The sequence below is a fragment of the Equus quagga genome, chromosome 3 (genome assembly GCF_021613505.1).
Source record: "Equus quagga isolate Etosha38 chromosome 3, UCLA_HA_Equagga_1.0, whole genome shotgun sequence".
NCBI classification, from domain to species: domain Eukaryota; kingdom Metazoa; phylum Chordata; class Mammalia; order Perissodactyla; family Equidae; genus Equus; species Equus quagga.
In genome coordinates this window covers 53,538,169-53,560,774 of record NC_060269.1, presented here as the reverse complement: position 1 = coordinate 53,560,774, position 22,606 = coordinate 53,538,169, and the positions used below count along the sequence as shown (strand labels likewise).

The 22,606-nt window shown below is 34.5% G+C and overlaps 2 protein-coding genes across 2 annotated transcripts in view; one reads left to right on the top strand and one right to left on the bottom strand.

Moving 5' to 3' along the window:
• The window catches only part of LOC124236751 (probable ATP-dependent RNA helicase DDX60), a 75,097-nt gene extending 57,843 nt beyond the window's left edge, over positions 1-17,254 (top strand). The window contains exons 24-28 of the mRNA XM_046655724.1: positions 1,110-1,257; positions 4,454-4,596; positions 10,517-10,668; positions 16,340-16,402; positions 16,500-17,254. Coding sequence (XP_046511680.1) covers positions 1,110-1,257; positions 4,454-4,596; positions 10,517-10,668; positions 16,340-16,402; positions 16,500-16,608 — 615 coding nt within the window. The 3' untranslated portion in view covers positions 16,609-17,254. The remainder of the gene's footprint in view (positions 1-1,109; positions 1,258-4,453; positions 4,597-10,516; positions 10,669-16,339; positions 16,403-16,499) is intronic.
• Positions 17,255-19,124: 1,870 nt separating this feature from the next.
• Positions 19,125-22,606, bottom strand: part of ANXA10 (annexin A10) — an 84,044-nt gene continuing 80,562 nt past the window's right edge. The window contains exons 11-12 of the mRNA XM_046657590.1: positions 21,741-21,863; positions 19,125-19,193 (exon numbers count right to left, since the gene is read on the bottom strand). Of these exons, the coding sequence (XP_046513546.1) occupies positions 19,125-19,193; positions 21,741-21,863 (192 nt within the window). The remainder of the gene's footprint in view (positions 19,194-21,740; positions 21,864-22,606) is intronic.

Genomic DNA, 22,606 nt, shown 5'->3' with positions numbered 1-22,606 from the left:
TTTGAAGTTTGATAGTTTTTCTAGGGGTACTCTTCATTGGTTTTCAAAGCCAGCAAAACCAGGTATTATGAGATCTTGTCTCAATTGTGCTGAATCTAAAGGCTGGGATGCCTATTGGGGCATTGATTTCCCAATCATATCCCCTCCACTCCTCCAGGAAAAGCTCCTTGTACCTTTAAGATTGCTCCCTGCTGTGAAGCACTGTGGGTGGAATGTGTTTTTTTCCCTTAGCAGAGGTATATTTCTGTCTCTTCCACCCCTCTCAGTTTTGTCCCTTCTTGTAGGGGTTCTTTTAATCCAGCTTCTGGTTCTCTCTCAGAGGAAATTGTTCCACAGGTAGCTGTAGATTTGTTGTGTAGATCTTACAGGAGATGAGTTCAGAATCTTCCTATGGCACCATCTTCCCAGGATCCCTACAATGACTTCTTAGATGAGGAAATGATTGAAATCTTCTTTAAAATGGAAATTTTTTTCCTGATAAAGTTTTTTAGCAAGCTAGTAACAGGATTTTTTATGACATTGAAGACTATCTCAAACAACATTACATTCAGTAGTGACATAATAGCCACAGTAACATTTATATTTGAAACAAGAAGACGTGACTGTTCAGTTTAACAGCCATTTGAAAATATTGTTCCAGGAATTCTACTCATTGTCAAATGACAAGAAATAAAAATATGACATAACTATTGGAAAGATAAGCATAGTGATCATGAAGTATGATAGAGTAATTTAAAGCCAGATACCTGGACATCTTCCCATCACTGCCACTTAGCAAACAGGTAGCCTTAAGCTAATTTCTTTACCCAGGCCTCTTTCTTATCTGTAAACTAGGAATCATAATAATACCTACTTCAAAGGATTACTGTGATGATTGCATGAACTAATTTAGGCAAAGTGCTTAGAACAGGGCTTGGCCATGTTGAGGCGGCGTCCCACATCACACAACTAGAAGGACCTGCAACTAAGATATACAACTGTGTACGGGGGGGGGGGGGGGGTTGGGGAGATACAGCGGGAAAAAAAATATTTTGAGCTTGTGTCTCACAGACTGGTAATCCTCTGCTCTTGTTTTGAATAATTACATTCATCTATTTCACTGATCTTAGGTAACTCTAGATGATCTTCCCAAGGACTTTGCTGCAGTAGTAGAGGAGCACAATAACAGAATGCAAGGGAATTTTGGTTCCTTCCTCCTAACAATTTCTAAGTTGGCTGACATGAGAAAAGAATATCAACTACCTCTCTCAGAAATTGGTAAGATTGTGAATGTGCATAAAGAAAATGTGAAGTAAAAAGAAAATAAGTATAAATATTTTTAGATAAAACTAAATTTTGGAAAATAAGGACAAAACTATTCCAAAAAGAATACACAGGAAACTAATATAATCCTTCAGATCTATGCTGCGTAAATTTTATACTGAAAACTTCTTGTATTATTTGGAGTCAGCTAAGCCACCATGAATTTGATTTGACACTAAATACTCAAAATATTTCTATATTTTCTGGTGCCATTATGAACTAACAGACCATTGCATGATCTAAATTTATTTTAAAATATCCCCTGTCCTATTGATGCTATTTATCTTTTAGCAGATATCGGCACTTTCAACTAGTTACATTTTCAAATCTGAATTAACTTATATAAGAAAAGGAATTTTGTTATGTTTCTATGGGTCATCAGTATGTTGTACTTCCTTAAGTACTATGGGAGACAACAAAAAAGTTAAGGCATTGTCAATGTCTTTAGGAAAGGACAGAATAAATGAAAAAGAAAATAACAAAAATATAAGGAAATTCTGTAATCTATGCCAGATAAAATAAAGGCATTGGAAGTAGAGAGTACACTCACTTCCCTAAGATGAAAAGATGGAAAGAACGAGAGAGAGCTAAGAGGAAAATAGGAAGTGGCAGAATTCTGTTTTCCCTCACTTCCAGAAGAACCAAGGAGAAAAAATTGAAGCAGTAAGCACTGCTTTAGATTACTCATATCTCTGGATAGATTATTATATTGAGATGTAGAAGGCTTATGAAGGACAGAGAGAAGATGATCACCTTATTTCATCACAGAATAAGAAATTAGCTAGTCATGAGCAAACTGCATGGAAAAGAACCTAAATGTTCCTGGGTGATTGCCTATATTTGGGATTTAGAGGAGTGAGTACAATGCTCCTTCTTCTCTATTTTTCTCTGGGATAATTTCTGTGCTAGGCAAAATAATGCCCACCCCAAAGATGTCTGGGTCTTAATCCTAGGAACTTGTAATATGTTATGTTATGTAGCAAAGGGGGCATTAAAATTACAGATTGAATTAAATTTTCTAATCAGCTGACCTTGAGATGAAGAGATTATCCTGGATTATCTGAGTGGACCTAATGTGATCACAAGGGTCCTTACAAGTAAAAGAGGGAGGCAGGAGAATCAAAGTTAGAGAGTTGTGCTATGAGAAAGATTTAACAGAGCATTGCTGACTTTGGAGTTGGAAGGAGGCCATGAGCCAAGGAATGCTTGGCAGCCTATAGAAGTTGGAAAAGGCAAAGAAATAGATTCTCCCCTATAGCTTCCAGGAGGAAAAATCACAGCTCTGACTATACCTTGGTTTTAGCCCAATGAGACCCATTTCAGACTTCTGACTTCCAACACTGTAAGATAATAAACTTGGGTTGTGTTAAGCCACAAAGTTTGTGGTAATTTTTTATATTAGAATTAGGAAACTAACACAACTTCTAAGAAAAGAGACATGTGAATCAAAAAGAGTGACAAATAATAGGCAATATTTTTTCCTGTTTTTTAATAGTTGAGATGAAATTCATAGAACAATTAATCCTTTCAAAGTATGTAATTCTGTGGCATTTGCCGTGGTAAAAATGTTGTGCAACCACCACCTCTATATAATTAAAAAAAATAGTGTTAGATAATCATAACTGTTAAAAATTGTAGGATTACTTACTAATAAATCCAAGTCATGCACTTAATTTGGGGAGGCTTAAGGATCAGACATTAAATCCTTGTATTTCTCTTCTAAACTTGGGATCAATTGGACAATTAACATGGGAGTAATATGGATGGAGCTGAATTAGAGAGCATAGTTTTCGTTTTCAGTCAAACGTGTTCCATAGAGCACAGCCCTGAGTTAAACGGCAGTTGCCTGTCCACCAAATGAAACAGCAGTGTCCCTCTCTTGTAAATTCTATCCTCTATGTTACTACACAATAGAGAAAATACTAGAATGCATCCTCTCAGTAGTCAGGTGGATCTGAAACAGAGAGAGAAAGACAAATAGAAAGAAAGGGACAGACAGAAAGACTGACAGAGGCAGACACAGAGAAGTGTGTGGGAAAGCCACAAATAAAGAAAGAAAGAGAAAGAGAGAGAAACAAAGACAGAAATACAGACAATCAGGGAGAGAGAAGCGGAGAGAGATGAGACACAAACAGAGAGAGACAGAGGGAGAGACAGAATTAGAGAAATAGAAAGAGAGGACAAGTACATAGACAAAAATATGGGAGAAAGACAGACATAGAAAGAGATTAAGAGAGACAGGTACACTAAGAGAATGAGACATAAAAAAGAGAGACAACAATACAGAGAAAGTAAAGAGGTAAAGAGGAACAAACAAGACAAAGAGAGATAGAGTGAGAGTAACGGAAGAGTGCCAGTGAGCCATTCAAAGAGAAACAATGAGACACACAGAGACAAGAGTGTTATTGTCAGAGAAAGAAGTCAGAGAAGAAGGAAGGAAGGACTGGAGGGAGGCTGGGAGGGGAGGGGAGAGAGAGACAGAGAAAGAGAGAGAGAGAACAATTTGAGGTGGACATGACAACAGCTCCTAAATTCACCACACAGGCCTGGGGTGATGAGTGAGCTTGACAAGAGCTAGAAATTTTCCTCTATTGCTTTTCTCTCTTGGCAACTGGAGTAGGAATTTCTTCCCTTCTGTTGGAATATGAATAGTAGAGTTAGCATAAGAATGTGGGCCATGGTGCCAATTCTAACTCCGGTATGAGAAATTTTGCAGTTTTTCTAGCTCTATAGCATCTTTAGAGGAGTTAAACTAATAATGAAACATTTTAAAAGACAGGTGGATGGTGTTGGGTTTTGACCTGGGATCCTCAGATCCACTAGTGTCCAATGAAGCATGTTTCCTACTTTGTAAATAGTTTCTATCTAATTTCTAAGGGGATAGATTGAGTTTTCCATCTGGACCAAGTGCCGAGTACACCAGTGGCAGATGCCAGAATGAATTCAGTGTAGGAAGAAAACCTCCCCAGTCAGGATCCAGCAATACAACTCTTAAATTTTCATTTTAAATATTTTTCTTTAAAAAAATCAATAATTTTCCTAGGAACAATGGTATAAACCAGTATGGTTTGTTTTAAATAATTTGTATTTTAACTGGGAGAACAGTTTTCAATTCATTTTCTGTTTGATTTTCCAATTCATTTCTTATTAGACTTTTCAGGTAAAGAATGTGAAGACTCTGAACTGGTCTCTCATTTGATGCCTGGGGCTGAAAGCAGAACTGCTGTCTCCCCATTTGCTTGCCTGTCCAACATAACGGATCAAGATTTATTTGACATTAATGTGGTAAATGATGTATGTGAATTTTTGTGCGAAACTTTCTTTTATTCTGTTTATTCATTTAAAACAAATAATTTTTACAGGATTATTACACTAACAAAGTGTCCAGTAAAACAAAGTCATCTTACTCTTATTCCAGAACAAGAGTGCTTTTCACTGAAGTGGGAAAATTTTTTTTTTTTTTTTTTTACTATTTGAGTAGTTTTAAAATAGAAAACTTGAGTTATGTGAGGAAAAGAACATTACTTTCTACTTAATTGTCATGTATGAATTACATCGTACTATGTGAATCACTATACCACAAGCTCTTGCCACTCCAGGTGTGAACCAAACAGCAGCAACATCAGTATCACTTGCTAGAAATGATGAATCTTGGGAACCATCTCAGAGCTATTAAAGTTCAAAATTCACATTAACATTTGAGAAGCCCTGCTATAAACCATTTGAGGGCAGTTTGTGTTTAATTGTCTTCATTTTTGTGATCCCTGCACCTAAAAGTGGTATGTGATACAGAGTAGAAACACAATAAACATATATAAAACACTCTAATTTTTTTTCTTATAATTACATTTTTTATTCAGGTAACATTCACTTATAACATTTTATAAATTTCAGGCACATCATTACATTTTGACTTTTGTATAGACTACATTGTGTTCATCACTAAAAGTCTAATTGCCATCCATCACTGTTAGATATGCCTCTTTACCCTTTTGGACCTCTTTGCACCTCCCTTCCCCTGTAGTAGCCACAAATCTGTTCTCTGTTTCGATGCATTTGTTTGCTGTTTTTTAACCTTCCACATATGACTGAAATCATATGGTATCTGTTTTCCTCTTTCTGACTTATTTTGCTTAACAGAAAGTTAAACAAAATGTGGAGACAGGGGAAATGGTCCAAATGAAAGAAAAAGATATATGCTCTCCCCAAAAATACTAATGAAATGGAGATAAGTAACTTACCTGATAAAGAGTTTAAAGTAATGGCTATAAAGGTGCTGACTGAACTCAGGAGAAGACTGGAGGAACACAATGAGAAGAACTTCAACAGAGTTAGAAAATATAAGAAAGATCCAATCAGAGCTAAAAAATACAATAATTGAAATGAAAAATACATGAGGGAATCAACAGTGGATTAGATGATGCAGAAGGTGGATCAGTGATCTGAAGACAAAATAGGATAAATTATCCAATCAGAGAGCAAACAGAAAAAAATTTTTAAAAATGAGGATAGTTTAAGGGACCTCTGGGACAACATCAAGCATACTAACATTTGCATTATAGGGGAAGAGAGAGAGAAAGGGGCAGAAAACATATTTGAAGAAATAATGACTGAATACTTTGCTAATCTGGGGAAGGAAACAGACATCTAGGTCCAGGAAGCAGAGAGAGTCTCAAACAAGATGAGGGTAAAGATCCACATCAAGACACATTATAATTAAAATAGAACAAGTTAAAGACAAAGAGAATCTTAAAGTCAGCAAGAGAAAAACAATAAGTCACATACAAAGAAACTCCCATAAGACTATCCACTATTTTTCAGGAGAAACTTGGCAGGCCACAAAGGAGTGGCAAGATATTTTTAAAGTACTAAAAGCAAAAACCTTACAAACAGGAATACTCAAGCTGACAAGGCTATCATTCAGAATGGAATGAGAGATAAAGAGTTTCCTGGACAAGCAAAAACTAAAGCAGTTCATCACCACTAAACTGGCCTTACAAGAAATGTTATAGGGTTTCTTTAAGTGGAAAAGAAAAGAACTAGAAATAGGAAAATATATGAAAGAAAAAATATCATGATAAATGAAAGTATTTAGTAAAGGCAATGAATCAGTCATGTAAAAAGCTAGTATGAAGGTTAAGACAAAAGTAGTAAAATGAATTATAACTACAATAAGTAGATAAAAGATACACAAAATAAAAATGTAAAATATGACATCAGAAACACAAAACACAGAGGGGGTATACTAAAAATGTAGTGCTTTTAGAATATGTTCAAGCTTAAGCAACTATCACCTTAAAATAGTTGTTTTCTGGTTGTTTGGTTGTAGTTCTTTGTTCCTTTCTTCTCTTGCTCTCTTCCCTTGCAGTTTGCTTATTTTCTTTAGTATTATGTTTGGATTCCTTTTTCTTTATTTTTTTATGTAGCTATTGTAGGTTTTTGGTTTGTGGTTACTGTGAGGTTGATATATATCAACCTATATATATAGCATTCTAACAAAATGTCAATAAGTATATAACTATCAATGATTACTTTAAATGAAAATGGATTGAATGCTTCAATCAAAAGGCATAGGGTGGCTGAATGGATAAAAAGACAAGACTCATCTATGTGCTGCCTAGAAGAGAGTCATTTCAGATTGAAAATCACACACAGACTGAAAATGAAGGCATAGAAAAAGATATTCCATGCAAATGGAAACAAAAAGAAAGCTAGGGAAGCAATACTCATAACAGACAAAATAGACTTTGAAACACTGTAACAAAAGACAAAGGGGGCATTACATGATGATAAAGGGGTCAATACAAGAAGAGGATATAATATTTGTAAATATTTATGTACCTATAATAGGAGCACCTAAATATATAAAGCAAATATTTACAGACATAAAGGAATAAATTGACAATAATACAACAATAGTGGAGAACTTTAATATCTCACTTACATCAATGAATAGATCATGCAGACAGAAAATCAATAAGAAAACATTGGCCTTAAATGACACATTAGACCACATAGATTTAATAGATATAAACAAAACATTCCATCCAAAAACTGCAGAATACATATTCTTTTCAAGTGCACATGGAACATTCTCCAGGACAGATCACATATTAGGCCACAAAACAAATATCAGTAAATTTAAGAAGACTGAAATCATATCAAGCATCTTTTTGGAACACAATGGTATGAAACTATACATCAAGTATAAGAAGAGAACTTGAAAAAGCACAAATGCATGGAGACTAAACAATGTGCTAAACAACCAGTGGATTAACGAAGAAATCAAAGAGGAAATAAAAAATACCTTGAGATGAATAAAAATGGAAACACAATTTTCCAAAATCTATGGGAAACAGCAAAAGCAATTCTAAGAGGGAAGGTCATAGAGATACAGGCCTACCTCAAGAAACAAGAAAAATCTCAAATAATCCAACTTTACACCTAAAAGAACTAGAAAAAGAAGAAGAAAGAAAGCCCAAAATTAGTAGAAGGAATAAAATGAAAGAGAAACATACCTCAACATAAGAAAGGCCATATATGACAAACCCACAGCTAATATTATATTCAACAATGCAAACCTGAAAGCTTTTCATCTAACATCAGGAACAAAATAGAAATGCCCAATTTTACCACTTTTATTCAACATAGTGTTGGAAGTCCTAGCCACAGCAATTAGGTGAGAAAAAAAATAAAAAGCATTCAAATTGGAAAGAAAGAAGTAAAACTGTCACTATTTGCAGATGACATGATACTACGTAGAGAAAACCCTAAAGACTCCACCAAAATCTGTTAGAACTAATGAGTTCAGTAAAGTTGTAGGATACAAAAGTAATATACAGAAATTGGTTATGTTTCTGTACAGTAATACTGAAATAAAGTGTTCATGAATTGGAAGAATTAACATTTTAAAAATGCCCATATTACCAAAAGCAGTTTACAGATTCAGTGCTATCCCCATCAAAATACCAATGACATTTTTAATAGAACTAGAACAAAGGATCCTAAAATTTGTATGGAACCACAGACTCCTAATAGCGAAAGAAATCTTGAGAAAGAAGAACAAAGCTGGAGGTATCACGCATCCTGATTTCAAACTGAATTATAAAACTATAGCAATCAAAATAATATGGTACTGCTGCAAAAACAGACAGATAGATCAATGGAATAGAATAGATAGCCAAGAAATAAACCCACTCATATATGGTCAATTAACCTATGACAAAGGAGGCAAAAATATAAAATGGGGAAAAGACAGTCTCTTCAGTAAAAGCTGTTGGAAAAACTGGACAGCTACATGTAAAAGAATGAAACTGGACCACTATCTTACACTGTATACAAAAATAAATTCAAAATGGACTAAAGACTTGAAAGTAAGACCTGAAACCACAAAACTCCTAGGATAAAACATAGGCAATCTGCTCTTTGGCCTTGGTCTATCCAATATTTTTTTGAGCCAGTCTTCTTAGGCAAGGGTAACAAAAGCAAAAATAAACAAATGAAAATACATCAGACTAAAAAACTGTTGACAGTGAAAGAAATTATCAACAAAATGAAAAGGCAACCTATCGAATGGTAGAAAATATTTTTAAATCATACATCCAATAAGGGATTAATATAGAAAATGCATAAAAACCTTAAACAATTTAATACCAAATAAACCAACAACCCAATTAAATATTGGGCAGAGGACTTGAATAGACATTTTTCCAGAGAAGACATAGTGATGGCCAACAGGTATATGAAAAGACATTCAACATCACTAATCATCAGAGAAACACAAATTAAAACCACAATGAGGTATTCTCTCACACATGTCAGAATGGCTACTATCAAAAAGAAAAAATAACTGTTGGTGAGGATGTGAAGAAAAGGAATCCCTTGTATACTGTTGGTGAGAATGTAAATTTGTGCAGTCACTATGGAAAGCCGTATGGAGGTTCTTCAAAACAAAAAAATAGAACTGCTATATAACCCAGCAATTTTACTTTTGGATATTTACTCAAAAAACCCAAAAACACTAATTCAAAAAGATATGTTCATTGCAGCATTATTTACAATAGCCAAGATATGGGAGCAACCTAGGTGTTCATCAATAGATGAATGGATAAAGAAGATGTGGTACCTATATACGATGGACTATTACTTAGCATAAAATGAATGAAATCTGGGGCAGTTAAGTTCACACTTTCCACTTTGGCAGCCTGGGGTTTGCCGGTTTGGATCCTGGGTGTGGACCTATGCACCACTTGTCAAGCCATGCTGTGGCAGGCATCCCACATATAATGTAAAGGAAGATGGGCATGGATGTTAGCTCAAGGCCAGTCTTCCTCAGCAAAAACAGGAGGATTGGAGGCAGATGTTATCTCAGGACTAATCTTCCTCAAAAAAATGAGAATGAAATCTGACCATATGAGAGAATGAATGAACCTAGAGGGGATAATGCTAAGTAAAATAAGTCAGACAGAGAAAGACAGTATGATTTCACTCATATGTGGAATCTATAAGACAAAACTATTGGAAACAAAACAAAACAGAAAAAGACCCATAGATACAAGAAACAAACTGGTGGTTACCAGAGGGGGGAAGGATTTGGGGGTAGGCAAAATAGGTGAAGGGGATAAAGCAGTACAAAATTTCAGTTATAAAATAATGTCTTGGGGATATAAGGTACAGCATAAGAAATATAGTCAATATTGTAATACCTTTGTATAGTGACAGATGATAACTAGACTTACTGAAGTGATCATTTTGTAATGTATATAAATACCAAAACAGTATGATGTACCCGAGACTAATAGATATAGTATGTCAATTATATTTCAATAAAAAGAATTGACAAGAAAAAAATTTTATATTACACATGATATCACTGTTTTATTAGGAAGGAGGGTAGAAGTGATCTGGATACTTAGAAACATTTTTAGTTGAGATAAGTAACCAATAATTAAAATTTTTTGTACATGTTCAAGTTAAAAAATATAGTTTTAATGTTTTGTGTGTTGATGTTTTTATTGATTTTATTTGGTCATTTCTATTAAAACTTGGAGAACCTTAACACAAGATGTTTGACAATATTTCATTAAAATATATTGGGTTATTGTTTTAGTTAGCTAGATAAAATGAACAACAATAATCAAATTTTATAATAGGTTAAGGTAAGGTAAGTCTCAAAAGAAAAAGGCTAACGATCTAAATTTCTCCATATCTTTAGGCTATGTTGCAAACAATTAACTTGAATGTAAAAAATATTCCTTTGCTTTGCTTGAATAAATATGATAAGACTGGAAGGAAGTGTCCATTGAATGCTTATGCATTGAACTTCTACAAACATGGCTCCCTGTTAGCGCTGACTTTGGATAATTGGTATGATCTTTTCTATTTTAACATTCTTTTAGACATATGTGTGTTTGTGTAATTAATGTCTATTGTGCTGTGGGATTATGACTTATGAGAACAATTTTAAGATGCAATAATTTAAGAAGAGTTATTAAGATGCAATATATTTGGAACTTTATTTTTTTTTTCTGAGAGAGATTTGCCCTGAGCTAACATCTGTCACCAATCTGCCTCTTTTTAGCTTGAGGAAGATTTGTCCTGAGCTAACCTCTGTGCCAACCTTCTTCTATTTTGTATGTGGGTCATTGCCACAGAATGGCTGCTGATGAGTGCTGTAGGTCCGCACCTGGGAACCAAAACTGGGCCGCCCAAGTGGAGAGCACCAAACTTAAACACTAGGCTATGGGGCTGGTCCCCTATTTGGAACTATTTTTAAATGATATTTATTATCATTATTGTTGAGGTGAAGCTCATATAACATAAAATTAACCATTTTAAAATGAATGATTTAGCGACTTTTGATAACATTCATAATGTTGTGCAAAAATGACCCCTATCTAGTTATTAAACATATTCATTAATCAAGGGGAAAGTCTGTACCCAGTAAACAGTAACCCCCATTCCTCCACTTCCCCATCCTCTGCCAACTGCCATTCTTCTCTCTGTCTCATTGGATCTACCTAGTTTGGATATTTAATATAATTGGAATCACACAGTTATGTGACTTTTTGTGTTTGACTTCTTTCACTATAATATTTCAAGTTTACCCATGTTGTAGCATTATCAGCATTTCACTCCTTTTTATAAATGAATAATATCCCTGTTTGTATATATACAATTTGTTTATACAGTTGATGAACATTTGAGTTGTTTCAACTTTTGGTTATTGTGAATATGCATATATTTGTTTGAGTACCTGTTTTCAATCTATTCAGGTATATACTGAGGAGTAGAATTGCTGGGTCATACAGTAACTCTATGTTTAACTTATTGAGAAACTTCTGAAATACTTTCCACAAAATTGAATCATTTTACATTACCACCAGCAATATACAAGCTTTCCAATTTCTCTATAACCTTATATTTGTTATTTTTTAAAATTATTACAGCCATCCTAATAGATGTGACATGATACATATCTCATTGTGGTTTTGATTTGTATTTCCCTAAACACTAATGATATTAAGCTTTTTTGAATAAGTGTCTGTGCAAGTCCTTTGCTCATTTTTAAATTGTATTGTTTTTCTTTTTGTTCTTGAGTGGTAGAAGTTCTTTATATATTTTGGATACTAGACCTTTATCAGATATATGATTTGCAAATATTTTCTCCTATGTTATCTTTTCATTTTCTTGATAATGTTCTTTGCTACACAAATGCTTTTAACTTTGATGAAGAAAATCTATCTGTTTTTTCTTTTCTCATTCATTCTTTTGGTATCATATCTAAGAATCTATTCATAAATCCAAGATCATGAAGATAATATCCCTATGTTTTCTTCCAAGAGTGTTATAGTTTTAGCTATTATATTTGGGTCATTCATCCATTTTGAATAAATTTTGGTATATGGTGTGAGATAAAGGTCTAATTTCATTCATTTGCATGTGAATATACAGTTGTCCCAGCACCATTCTTTGAATTCTTTTCTCATTGAATGGTCTTGGCATCTCATAAAAAATCAATTGGTCATAGATGTATGGGTTTATTTCTGAATTCTCAGTTCTATTTCATTGGTCTATAGATCTGTCCTTATGTCAGCATCACCCTGTTTTGATTACTATAGCTTTTAAAACAGGGAAATGTGAGACTTCCAACTTTGTTCTCTGTATTCAATACTGTTTTCGCTATTCAAGGTCCTCTGCAATTCCATATGAATTTGAAGATTGTCTTTTCCACTTCTGCAAAAAAGGCTGTGGGAATTTTAATGGGGATTGCAATGAATCTATAGATCACTTTGGGTAGTATTGTCATCTTAACAATATTAAGTCTTCCTATGTATAAACATGGAGTGTCTTTCCATTTTTTAGTTCTTCCTTAATTTCTTTCAGCAAGATTTTAGTTTTCAGTTTACAAGTCTTTAAGCTTCTTGGTTGAGTTTATTCCTAGGTATTTTATTCTTTGGATGATGTCATAATTGGATTTTCTCCCTTAATATCCTTTTCAGAAAGTACCTTGCTTGTGTATGGAAACATAACTGATTTTTGAGTATTGATCCTGTACTCTACAACTTTGGAAAATTTCTTTACTAGCTTTAATAGTTATTTTGTGGATTCCTCAGGGTATTCTATATATGAGATTATGTCATCTGTGAGTAGAGAGAGTTTTACTTTTTCCTTTAAAATTTGAATGCTTTCACCCCCTTTTTCTTGCCTAATTGCTTTGGCTAGTACTTCCAATAAAATGCTGAATGGCGATGGTGAAAGCAAACATCCTTGTTTTGTTCCTGATATTAGGAAAAAAAAAATTCAGTCTTTTATCATGAGGTTAGCTGTGAGTTTTTTGTAAGTGTCCTTTATCATGTTGAGGAAGTTCTCTTGTATTGTTAGTTTGTTGAATGTTTTTATCAGGAAAGGATTTTTTTTTTCCAAATGCTTATTCTACATTAACTGAGGTAATGTTATGGCTTTTTTCCTTCATTCTATTAATATGGTGTATTATACTGATTGATTTTCTTATGTTGAATCACCCATACATTTCTGGGATAAATTCCATTGTCATATTGTCTAATCTTTTAAATAAGCTGTTAGACTCAGTTTACTAGTATATTGTTGAGAAATTTTGCATCTTTATTCATTAATCTATGGTTTTCTTTTATTGTGATGTCTTAATTTTGTTTTGGTATCAGGGTAATACAGGTCTCATAGAATGAGTTAGGAAGTATTTCTACCTCTACTATATTTGTAGGAATTCGAAAAAGATTTGTGTTAATTCTTCCTTAAATGTTTGGTGGAATTCACCAGTGAATCCAGCTGGTCTGGACTTTACTTTGTTGGGAAGTTTTTGATAACAGTTTTGATTCAGTTTGTTTACTTGTTCTATGTTTTATTAAATTTTCTATTTCTTTTGAGTCAGTTTTGGTAATCTGTGTAGTTATAGAAATCTTTCCATTTAATGTAGATTATCTAAATTTGGTGTAGAGTTAGTTGTTTATAGTACTCTTGTATAAATCTTTTTATCTGTAGATCAGTATAATGTAGTCATGTTCATTTCTGATTTTATTTGCATTTTCTTTCTTTTTCTTTCTTTGTCAGTCTAACTAAAAGTTTGTCAATTTTATTGATCTTTTCTGAGATCCAACTTTCATTTCATTGGCTCTGTTGTATTTCTATTCTTTGTTTTATTAATCACCACATTATTCTTTTTTATTTCCTTCCTTCTGCTAGGTTAGGTTTTAGATCACTTCTTTCTCTATTTCCTTAAGGTATAAAATTAAGTTATTGATTTGAATTCTTTCATCTTTTTTAATGTAGGCCTTAACTGGTATAAATTTCCTCTGAGCATGGCTTTCTCTGTATCCCATAAGTTTTGGTACGTTGTGCTTTTACTGCCATTTGTTTCTAACTGTTTTCTAATTTTCCCGTGATTTCTTTTTGGATCCATTGTTTGTGTGCTGTTCAATTTTTATATATTTGTCAATTTCCCAATTTTCTTTCTGTTTTCTAGCTTCATTCCATTGTGGTGTGAAAAGTTGTTTTGTATGACTTAAGTATTTTTAAATATATTGAAACTTGTTCTGTAGCCTAATATATAGTCTCTTATGGAGAATGTTTGATATGCACATGAGAAGAATGTATATTATGCTATGATTAGATGTAGTCTTGTAAACATGTCCATTAGGTCTAGTTGGTTTATGGTGTTAAGTTATTTTATTTCCTTATTGATTTTTTGTTTTGATGTTCCATCCAATATTGAAAGTGGGGTGTTGAAGTCTTCAACGAATTGTCAGTTTCTCCCTTCCATTCTGTCAATGTTTGCCTTATATTTGGAGATTCTGTTGGTCATAGTCTATATGTTTTTAATTTTTACATCTTCTAGATGAACTAACCATTTATCCATATATAATGTCTTTTTGTCTCCTGTAAGAATTTTTTATTTAAAGGCTGTTTTGTCTGATATTAGTATAAGTCACCCCAGCTCTCTTTTACTTACTATTTGCATGGAATATCCTTTTCCACCCTTTCACGTTCAACATTTTTCTGTCTTTGGATCTAAAGTGAGTCTCTTAGAGACGGCATACAGTTGGATCATGTTTACTTTTTTATCCATTCTGCCAATCTCTATCTTATGAGTGGAGAATTTAATCCATTGACATTTGAAATAATTACTGATAAGGCAAGACTTACTTTTGCCATTTTGGTATTGTTTTTTATGTCTTATACCTTTTTGGTTTCTCAGGGATAACTTTCGGTAATTTTACCTGTCAATGGGCATACTTTCTTGTTTCTTTTCATGCCACGTAAATTTTTCAAGAAGTGTATATTTTGAATATTATAATATGGTAGTTCTGGAATTTTTCTCCCTTCTCAGAGTTTCTGTTTGTTTGTATCTGTCCACTATAACTGTTGTTTTGTTTAGTGACTTTTACAAGGTCTGTATTCTTCATCATGTGGTCTCTAAAGTCTCTGTTTCTTAAGCTTGTATTCAGCTAATGTTTTGACAGACACTTCTTTGGACACAAGAAGCAAGAGAAATGGAGAGAGAGAGAAAGAGAAGAAGAAGTAGAAGGGGTAGGAGGAAGAGAAGGAGGAGAGAGAAAACAAGAAGAAAGAAAAGAATTTCTACCATTCCTTGTAGACTGGCTCTGTGCTGGACACTCCTTTCAACACTTAGGCCATTTATGACTCTGTCTTACCCTTCACTTCCTGCTTGCACTAATTCCACAGACAAGACAGAAGTGAAAGCTTAGGCTCTTCTCAGGTCTTTTCTGAGTGTGTGTACTGCCCTAGGCACGTGCATGGCTTTCTAAATTCCCCCATATTCATGGATACTCTCTCCCAGATTTTCCTCATAGGTTTCCATTACTCAATTATATTGCCTCAACTGTAATCTTTTGCCCTAGGCAGCTGCAGGTGGTTCATTTACCTTACCACTTTCCCTCCTGCGTTCTGAGTTGGAAAAAATAAAGACAAGTGCCTCACCTTGGTACTTTAGGCAGTCCCCAGACAGGTTGAAACAGATAGATAAACACATTCTTTGTTAATAAGGGGAGCTCTGCTTCCTCTGGAACCAGGGACCAGGGTCTCACACTGGGGACACAGGCTGCTGTCTTCAAAACCACCACGAAGCTGGGAGGAGGGTGGGGAAAGAGCAAATAAAAATGTCACAAAGCTTTACTACTTTTTGTAAACTTTTTCTTGATTCAGAGTTAAACCTTTGACTATTTTCCAGAGTTCTGACAAAGTTGATTATTACAGTTTTTGCTTGAGTTTTTGGATGTTTTGATGGAGGGATGGGCTATTGGAGCTGCCAACTTTGCCATTTTCAATGACGTCACTCATATTGGGTACTGTTTTTAACATATGTGAAATATTTAACTTGGGTAATAATAATGCACTCTCAAGTCTTTCCATATATGGTTTTATTTTGTCTCTGGAAAGGCCAGCAATTCAGTGATAATTTATTATTTCCTTTACTGTAGATTAAGAACATCCCCCAAACAAATTTCTTTCTTTAAATATTACTTTGTCTTTTTTTCTATAGGCTAAATATGGGAGATGCTTTTAATTTAATCAGAGATTTTGCTCTTGTTATTCAGTCTGTCAGGTATAGTAAACATTTCTACATTTGAAAATCATATAACTAGCTAAACACCATTAAGCTCAAATAACAATGAGAATAATTTAAACACAATCTTTTACAGGATTTCACTAAGTGAATTATGTGATGATGAAGATGACAATGTTGTGCTGGCGTTTAAACAGCTAAGTGAGGCATTCAAGACAAAACTTTGGAAAAAAAGAAGATATTGACAATGTTAAACTTTACTCAAATACTGTGCTCTTAGAAAACAGAGATGATCAAGAAATTTTCCCACCCTTTTGTGTTTCAGGAAATGGCTTACTGCATAGAACCATTCTTTCTCATGACTTAGATAAGACTCCTAGATGTTGCGCTTGTTTACCTATGACAATCCTCAACACACTCTCCAAATTCCCATTCTTCGTCTTATAAATAATTAGCTGAACTAACCATCAGCTAAGTAGCTGTTTTCCCTTGCTGACCAATCTGGATGAAATACCTGTTAACTTGACTTGACTAAACTTGAGTCAGGCTTCTCCGCTCCCCCCAAATCCCTGAACTTTAACCTACCCTTAGGCTCCTCCTGAAAAGAGAAGCACTCCTAGATTAACCATCTCAGATCAGCTGTTTAATCTTGGATGGACTGTGACTGGCTATGTCAACCAAAGACATTCCCAGATCAACTGTACAATCAGACCACACATTCATCTCATCCTCCCACACCAGATTCTTTCTGGCCTTGTTTACTTATCTCTATTAATTAAAAATCCTTTTTTGGCTAACATTTAAGACCTCTGCAAATCTCATGGTGAGAGCTTTCTCCTTTTTGCATTAGCCCCTCATTCCCTGGTGCAATAGGCCTCACCACTTACTGCAATAGTTTTTTCGAATAAAATCTCTCATTATCTAAGTCTGGATTTGTTTTTGATTTGATGACATCATGTTATGCCAAAGAAACAAAATGTATTACCTAGCTAAAGAATACTTTTCACAATTTATTGAACGCCTCATAAAAAGATGTCTTAGTGAAGAAAAATGTTATTTAAATATCTAAAGTCACAACAGGAATTCTAACATTTTCTTCTATTGAGAATTTTATCTGGAATAATAGCTATGCTAAATATCTCAAACAATTGCTACTTTTGATTAAAATGTTAATGATTTTTTTTGAGGAAGATTAGCCCTGAGCTAACATCTGTGCCCATCTTCCTCTACTTTATATGTGGGATGCCTACCACAGCATGGCATGCCAAGAGGTGCCATGTCCACACCTGGGATCTGAAACGGGGAACCCCGGGCCACTGAAGTGGAACGTACTAACTTAACCACTGTGCCACTGGGGCCAGTCCCTACAATGTTAATGGTGATTTTTAAAGATAGAAATCAAACTCAATTTAAAATGATATCACACACCATAGCAGTAAGTTGAAATTTTTTCAAAGTGATTTCAGAAGTCTAATTATTCTTAAATGTTTCATGTTGTGCCCAATTATTGTGTTCTAAATGTCCTGTATCATTGCTTCTGTAGAATACCAGGTTCTTAGTACATTTTTTGTTTCTTCTGAGACTGGTAGAAAGAGATCGACAGAGACTGGGCTATGGGCTTTTGAAAAATGTTACAGTGGAATAGAGCACTTCTATCCACTTCACCAGTGCATCTAGATTTACTCCATATGTGTCCTCATTTCCCTTGCCTGACTTAATTACTGCTTCCTATGACCTCGGTTTTTGTCTTTCCCCTTGCATATGCTGGGAACCTTCTGTTGTTGACTTGCCCATCCCTAGCTCTGCTTTTATTCTTGGCTGGATGATAGCATTAATCTAGATTCTTCTCCAAATCTGATCTTGGTGAATATTTTCCTTTTGCTGCTCCTAATTTACTGAATGTTGAGACACACAAAGGGCCAGGCTCTACTGATGGCACAAAGCACATAATAATTTCCAAAAGACTTTGATCCTGATGTTAAGACAAAAACAATGAGCAATGACTTTTCTGACATTGCTTGGGCAAGTGCTTGGTTAGTCACTAATGTTAAAAAAAGAATTAGCTAGAGATAAACTGTTTTTGTTTTTTTTTAAAGATTGGCACCTGAGCTAATATCTGTTGCCAATCTTCTTTTCCTTCTTCTCCCCAAAGCCCCCTGCACCAAGTACATAGTTGAATATTCTAGTTGTAAGTGCCTCTGGTTGTGTGAGATAAATTTTTTTTTATCAGAGTGATTGTAAAACACACACACACACTGCCCCATATTTTTACACACATCTAAGCCTGACAAGCATATATCTGACTTCATTTTGCTGTTTTCTATCTTTATTTTCTTTTAAAGGTGACTTTAGATAGTCCCTTTAGTTTTATTGCACTGAACAAGAGTCCTGAACATTCTTCTAAGTGGGATAACTACACACTGTGTTTTACGTGGTCTCGAAAGCATGCTAAGGACAGCCCTGAGCAGCTCTTGTTGTGGGGAGTTGTTGATTTACATTTAAATAAAATATATTTCAATGCAATCTTTTTTTATTATTCCATCATACACAATTTTATTAATTGCTGATTTAAGTAATAAGTGCAAATCCAGTCTTTTATCAATAGATTTTTCTTTGGCTTAGAATGATTTTAAAGATAGAAGACAGAATATGATTCTATAGTTTTGTCATAAGGCTACCAACACTACAAATTTAACACAAAATCTATATGTTGACATGTCTATAAAGAGGAGTGCACAGTCCTCCAAATCCTTCTCTTGATTTAGTAGTCTTCGGCATCACCAGCACAGATGGCAAGCAGAGCTTTCTCATAATGCCCTGAAGCAAAATTCTGCAAAGACAAAATATAACGTATTTGAAATAAAATGTTATAGTATTTCAAAAAAAGAATCATAATTCCTCTGAACTATAGTATGAAAGACCCATGGGCCAATAACTTGTCCAAAATTATTTACTATTTTCATCTAAAGATTTAATATGTCCTGAGAACTATTCCCAGTGGAAGTTACTGAAAAATAATACCATGATTATAGTCAATAGAATAAAGTGGATTGTACCCTAAAATGTATTTATAAGAAGAATAACTTGCAATAGAATTAAATCTCTCCTCTTTAGAAAGAGGTGTCCTAATATTATTCTTATAAATAAGTGTAGAGTCTGAAGGGGAAATTGATAATATGCCTCAGAAGATTTTAAAATGTTTATACTCATTAATGTAGTAATTCTACTTCAGGAAGTATATCCTAAGGAAATATAAATTATTGGTAAGCATAAAGGTTTATGCTCAAATATATACCATAATATTATGTATAATGATGAAAAAGTAAAAACACAATATATAATAAGGTGGGGTAGTTTATGTACTTTACAACTTATGCAATGTGACACCATAATTCAATAAAAACATTTCTTTAAGTGGTAGAACATATCGATGTTTATATATATATATTATTTATTTTATTTTATTTTATTTTTTCTTTGAGGAAGAATAGCCCTGAACTAACGTCTGCTGAGAATCCTCCTGTTTTTGCTGAGGAAGACTGGCCCTGAGCTAACATCCATTCTGTCTTCCTTTACTTTATAAGTAGGACATCTGTCACAGCATGGTTTGACAAGGGGTGTGTAGGTCTGCACCTGGGATCTGAATTGGCGAACCCAGGGCTGCCAAAGCACAATGTGCAAACATAACTGCTGCGCCACCAGGCTGGCCCCGTATATATTTTTTAAAAATCAGAAAGAACCTACAACAAAATTTTATTACTAGTTATCAGTCATGGAGAACTAGGGCAATTTTTTTCTTCTTTTTATGGTCTTCTATAGTTTCTGAGTTTTTCAAAACAATCATAGGAATAAATAAATGGAATTATAAAACCTATCATGGAGGTAGGACCATGGCTGAGTGGTTGGGTTCACGCGCTCTGCTTCAGTGGCCTGGGGTTCGCCAGTTTGGATCCTGGGCATAGACCTACACACCACTCATTGGGCCATGATGAGGCGGCATTCCACACAGGAGACCTAGAAGGATCTACATCTAGGATATATGACTACGTACTGGGGCCTTGGGGAGAAAAAAAAAGAGCAAGATTGGCAACATGTTAGCTCAGGGCCGATCTTCCTCACAAAAACCAAAAAAACCTATCTTTGTTAAAAATCAACTACATATTACTATTTTCTTACACAAAGTCATGTAATTATAACTCACCACTTTCAATGCATGTAGTGAATTAATTATATGCAAATCTTAGTAGACTTTGAGGTGGCTGTGATTAATTGCAGTACATGTATTAGAACTAGCTTATTCATTTGGAAAATGAGTTACGACGTGCATTTCTCAATGAGAAATATTTATCATCACTGGAAGTTTAGAGTTTTGAGGGTGGACACAAGGAGAGTTTTATCAAAGACAAGATTTCTCTTAACTGCTCCGTCTGCTCTTCCTCTTGGAAACCACTTCAGCTACCCAAGGGTCTACAAGGTCTTCTGGTATTTGTGGTCTCTTGGTCTTTGGGTTCTTGAGTTGCTTCTGGATCACTCTTTTGATAAACTAAAAAGTTATTTTATGGAATTGAAAATTTTCATAGAAAACAACGTGAACAGGTAACAGCCCTTAGCTGTATGCAAAATGTAAGTGAAGACATATTCTCAGGGTCCTGAGCTTGGTTGAATGCTCTGCTGGTGCCATCTTGAAATTCTTTATAATTTTATGAAGAAGGGTCAAGCATTTTCATTTTCCATTGGGTGCCAAAAATTACAAAGATGGTCTCATAAATTTTGACAATTCTTAGCTAGATTTTATCAAAATCCAGGGTAAAGTTTAGACATAGCAGAATGAAGAAATTGGCTCATTTGCTTCTGAATCATTGTTTCTTTGCCCTTCAAGAGCTAAAGGGATAGGGATATGTAGAATTTCATACAGCTATCAATGTTAAGTTCCTCCAATTTACCAGTTTATGGGATTTGACTGGCTGCCCTGCCTTCTATGACACTATGAAAGGAGAGCTGAACTGAGCTAAGCAGCCTCTTCACAATTAGTATGGTCTGGTTGCAAAATGTAGTTTTCCTGACGCTGATCATACTTCAGAATTTAGCTCATAAAGTACAATTACACAATTAGAGGATGGATATTTTACATGACTACTTCAAGGATTTTTGCTTAAAGCACATCAAAGAGGGATAAATCTGTCACTGAGGTGAGGGGATGTCCTCCGTGTAGCACCTCTTGATGCTCTACAGGCTGCCTCAGGCACTAAAGTAGATTGTCCCTGGCAGAATAGCTAACGTTTCAGATTCTAACATGAAGTCATTTAAAGTAAAGCTTTATCTCATTTTCAAAAAGGACAAAATATGGGTCAAAATAAATCACGTATAGGAGACTCACTTTGATATCATGAAATAGGGATTTTCCGTATCTCTCTTTGTATCTTTTCCTTATGGTCATCAGGTCTATTTCACTTCTGGCAATTAGAATCCTGATTACAGTTTTATTATGGAAACCAAAATCCTAAAAGATACACACAAAGGGGGAAAAAAGGAGAAAAACATAGTATAAAGTCTGTCTAAAATAGACTCATCCCCTTTACTGTAGTAAATTTGCTCTGCCTCCTGTATTCCTCAAACACTGTGTCACCATCTGGGGAGTGCCCAAGGCAGATTCTGAGAGGCACTTCTGTGACATTCTCCTCTCTCTTACTGTGTGTGTATAATGAAGTATTCTATCTAGTTTACTTCTTAAATGCCCTGTATTCTCTATCTCCAATGTCACGGCCTGGATGCTGGCCCACCTTGATTCTGCAACAGCCTTGTCAACCTTAAGACTGTCTCCTTCACACTGCGTTATAAAATGCAAATCTGATCATGTGGTCTTTCTAGGTAAAAACTCTCCATAAGTGGGTAGTCGGGGGGATTCTGAACTCTGTTAGATGAACATTGATATATCTGAGTAAGACAGCAATTACATTTTTATTTTATGGTCTGTTTATTATTGAAAATTGTAAAAATAAGAATTACAGATATGTGAAATATTTTCTGATTTAAACTCAAATGCTGAAAACTACAAAAATCAGTTTCAGTGTACTGATTTCAGAAAGAATACTGCTTTACAAATCAGTTTCAAATTGTCTTTTCAAATGGAGTAATGGTGACATCCAGTGGCCAGTAAGCATAAACTAATCTTTGATGTCTGAATGTTTTGGGTGTAGATCTAACAAACTTTTCATAATTTGAGGTGAATGAAATGAATGATCT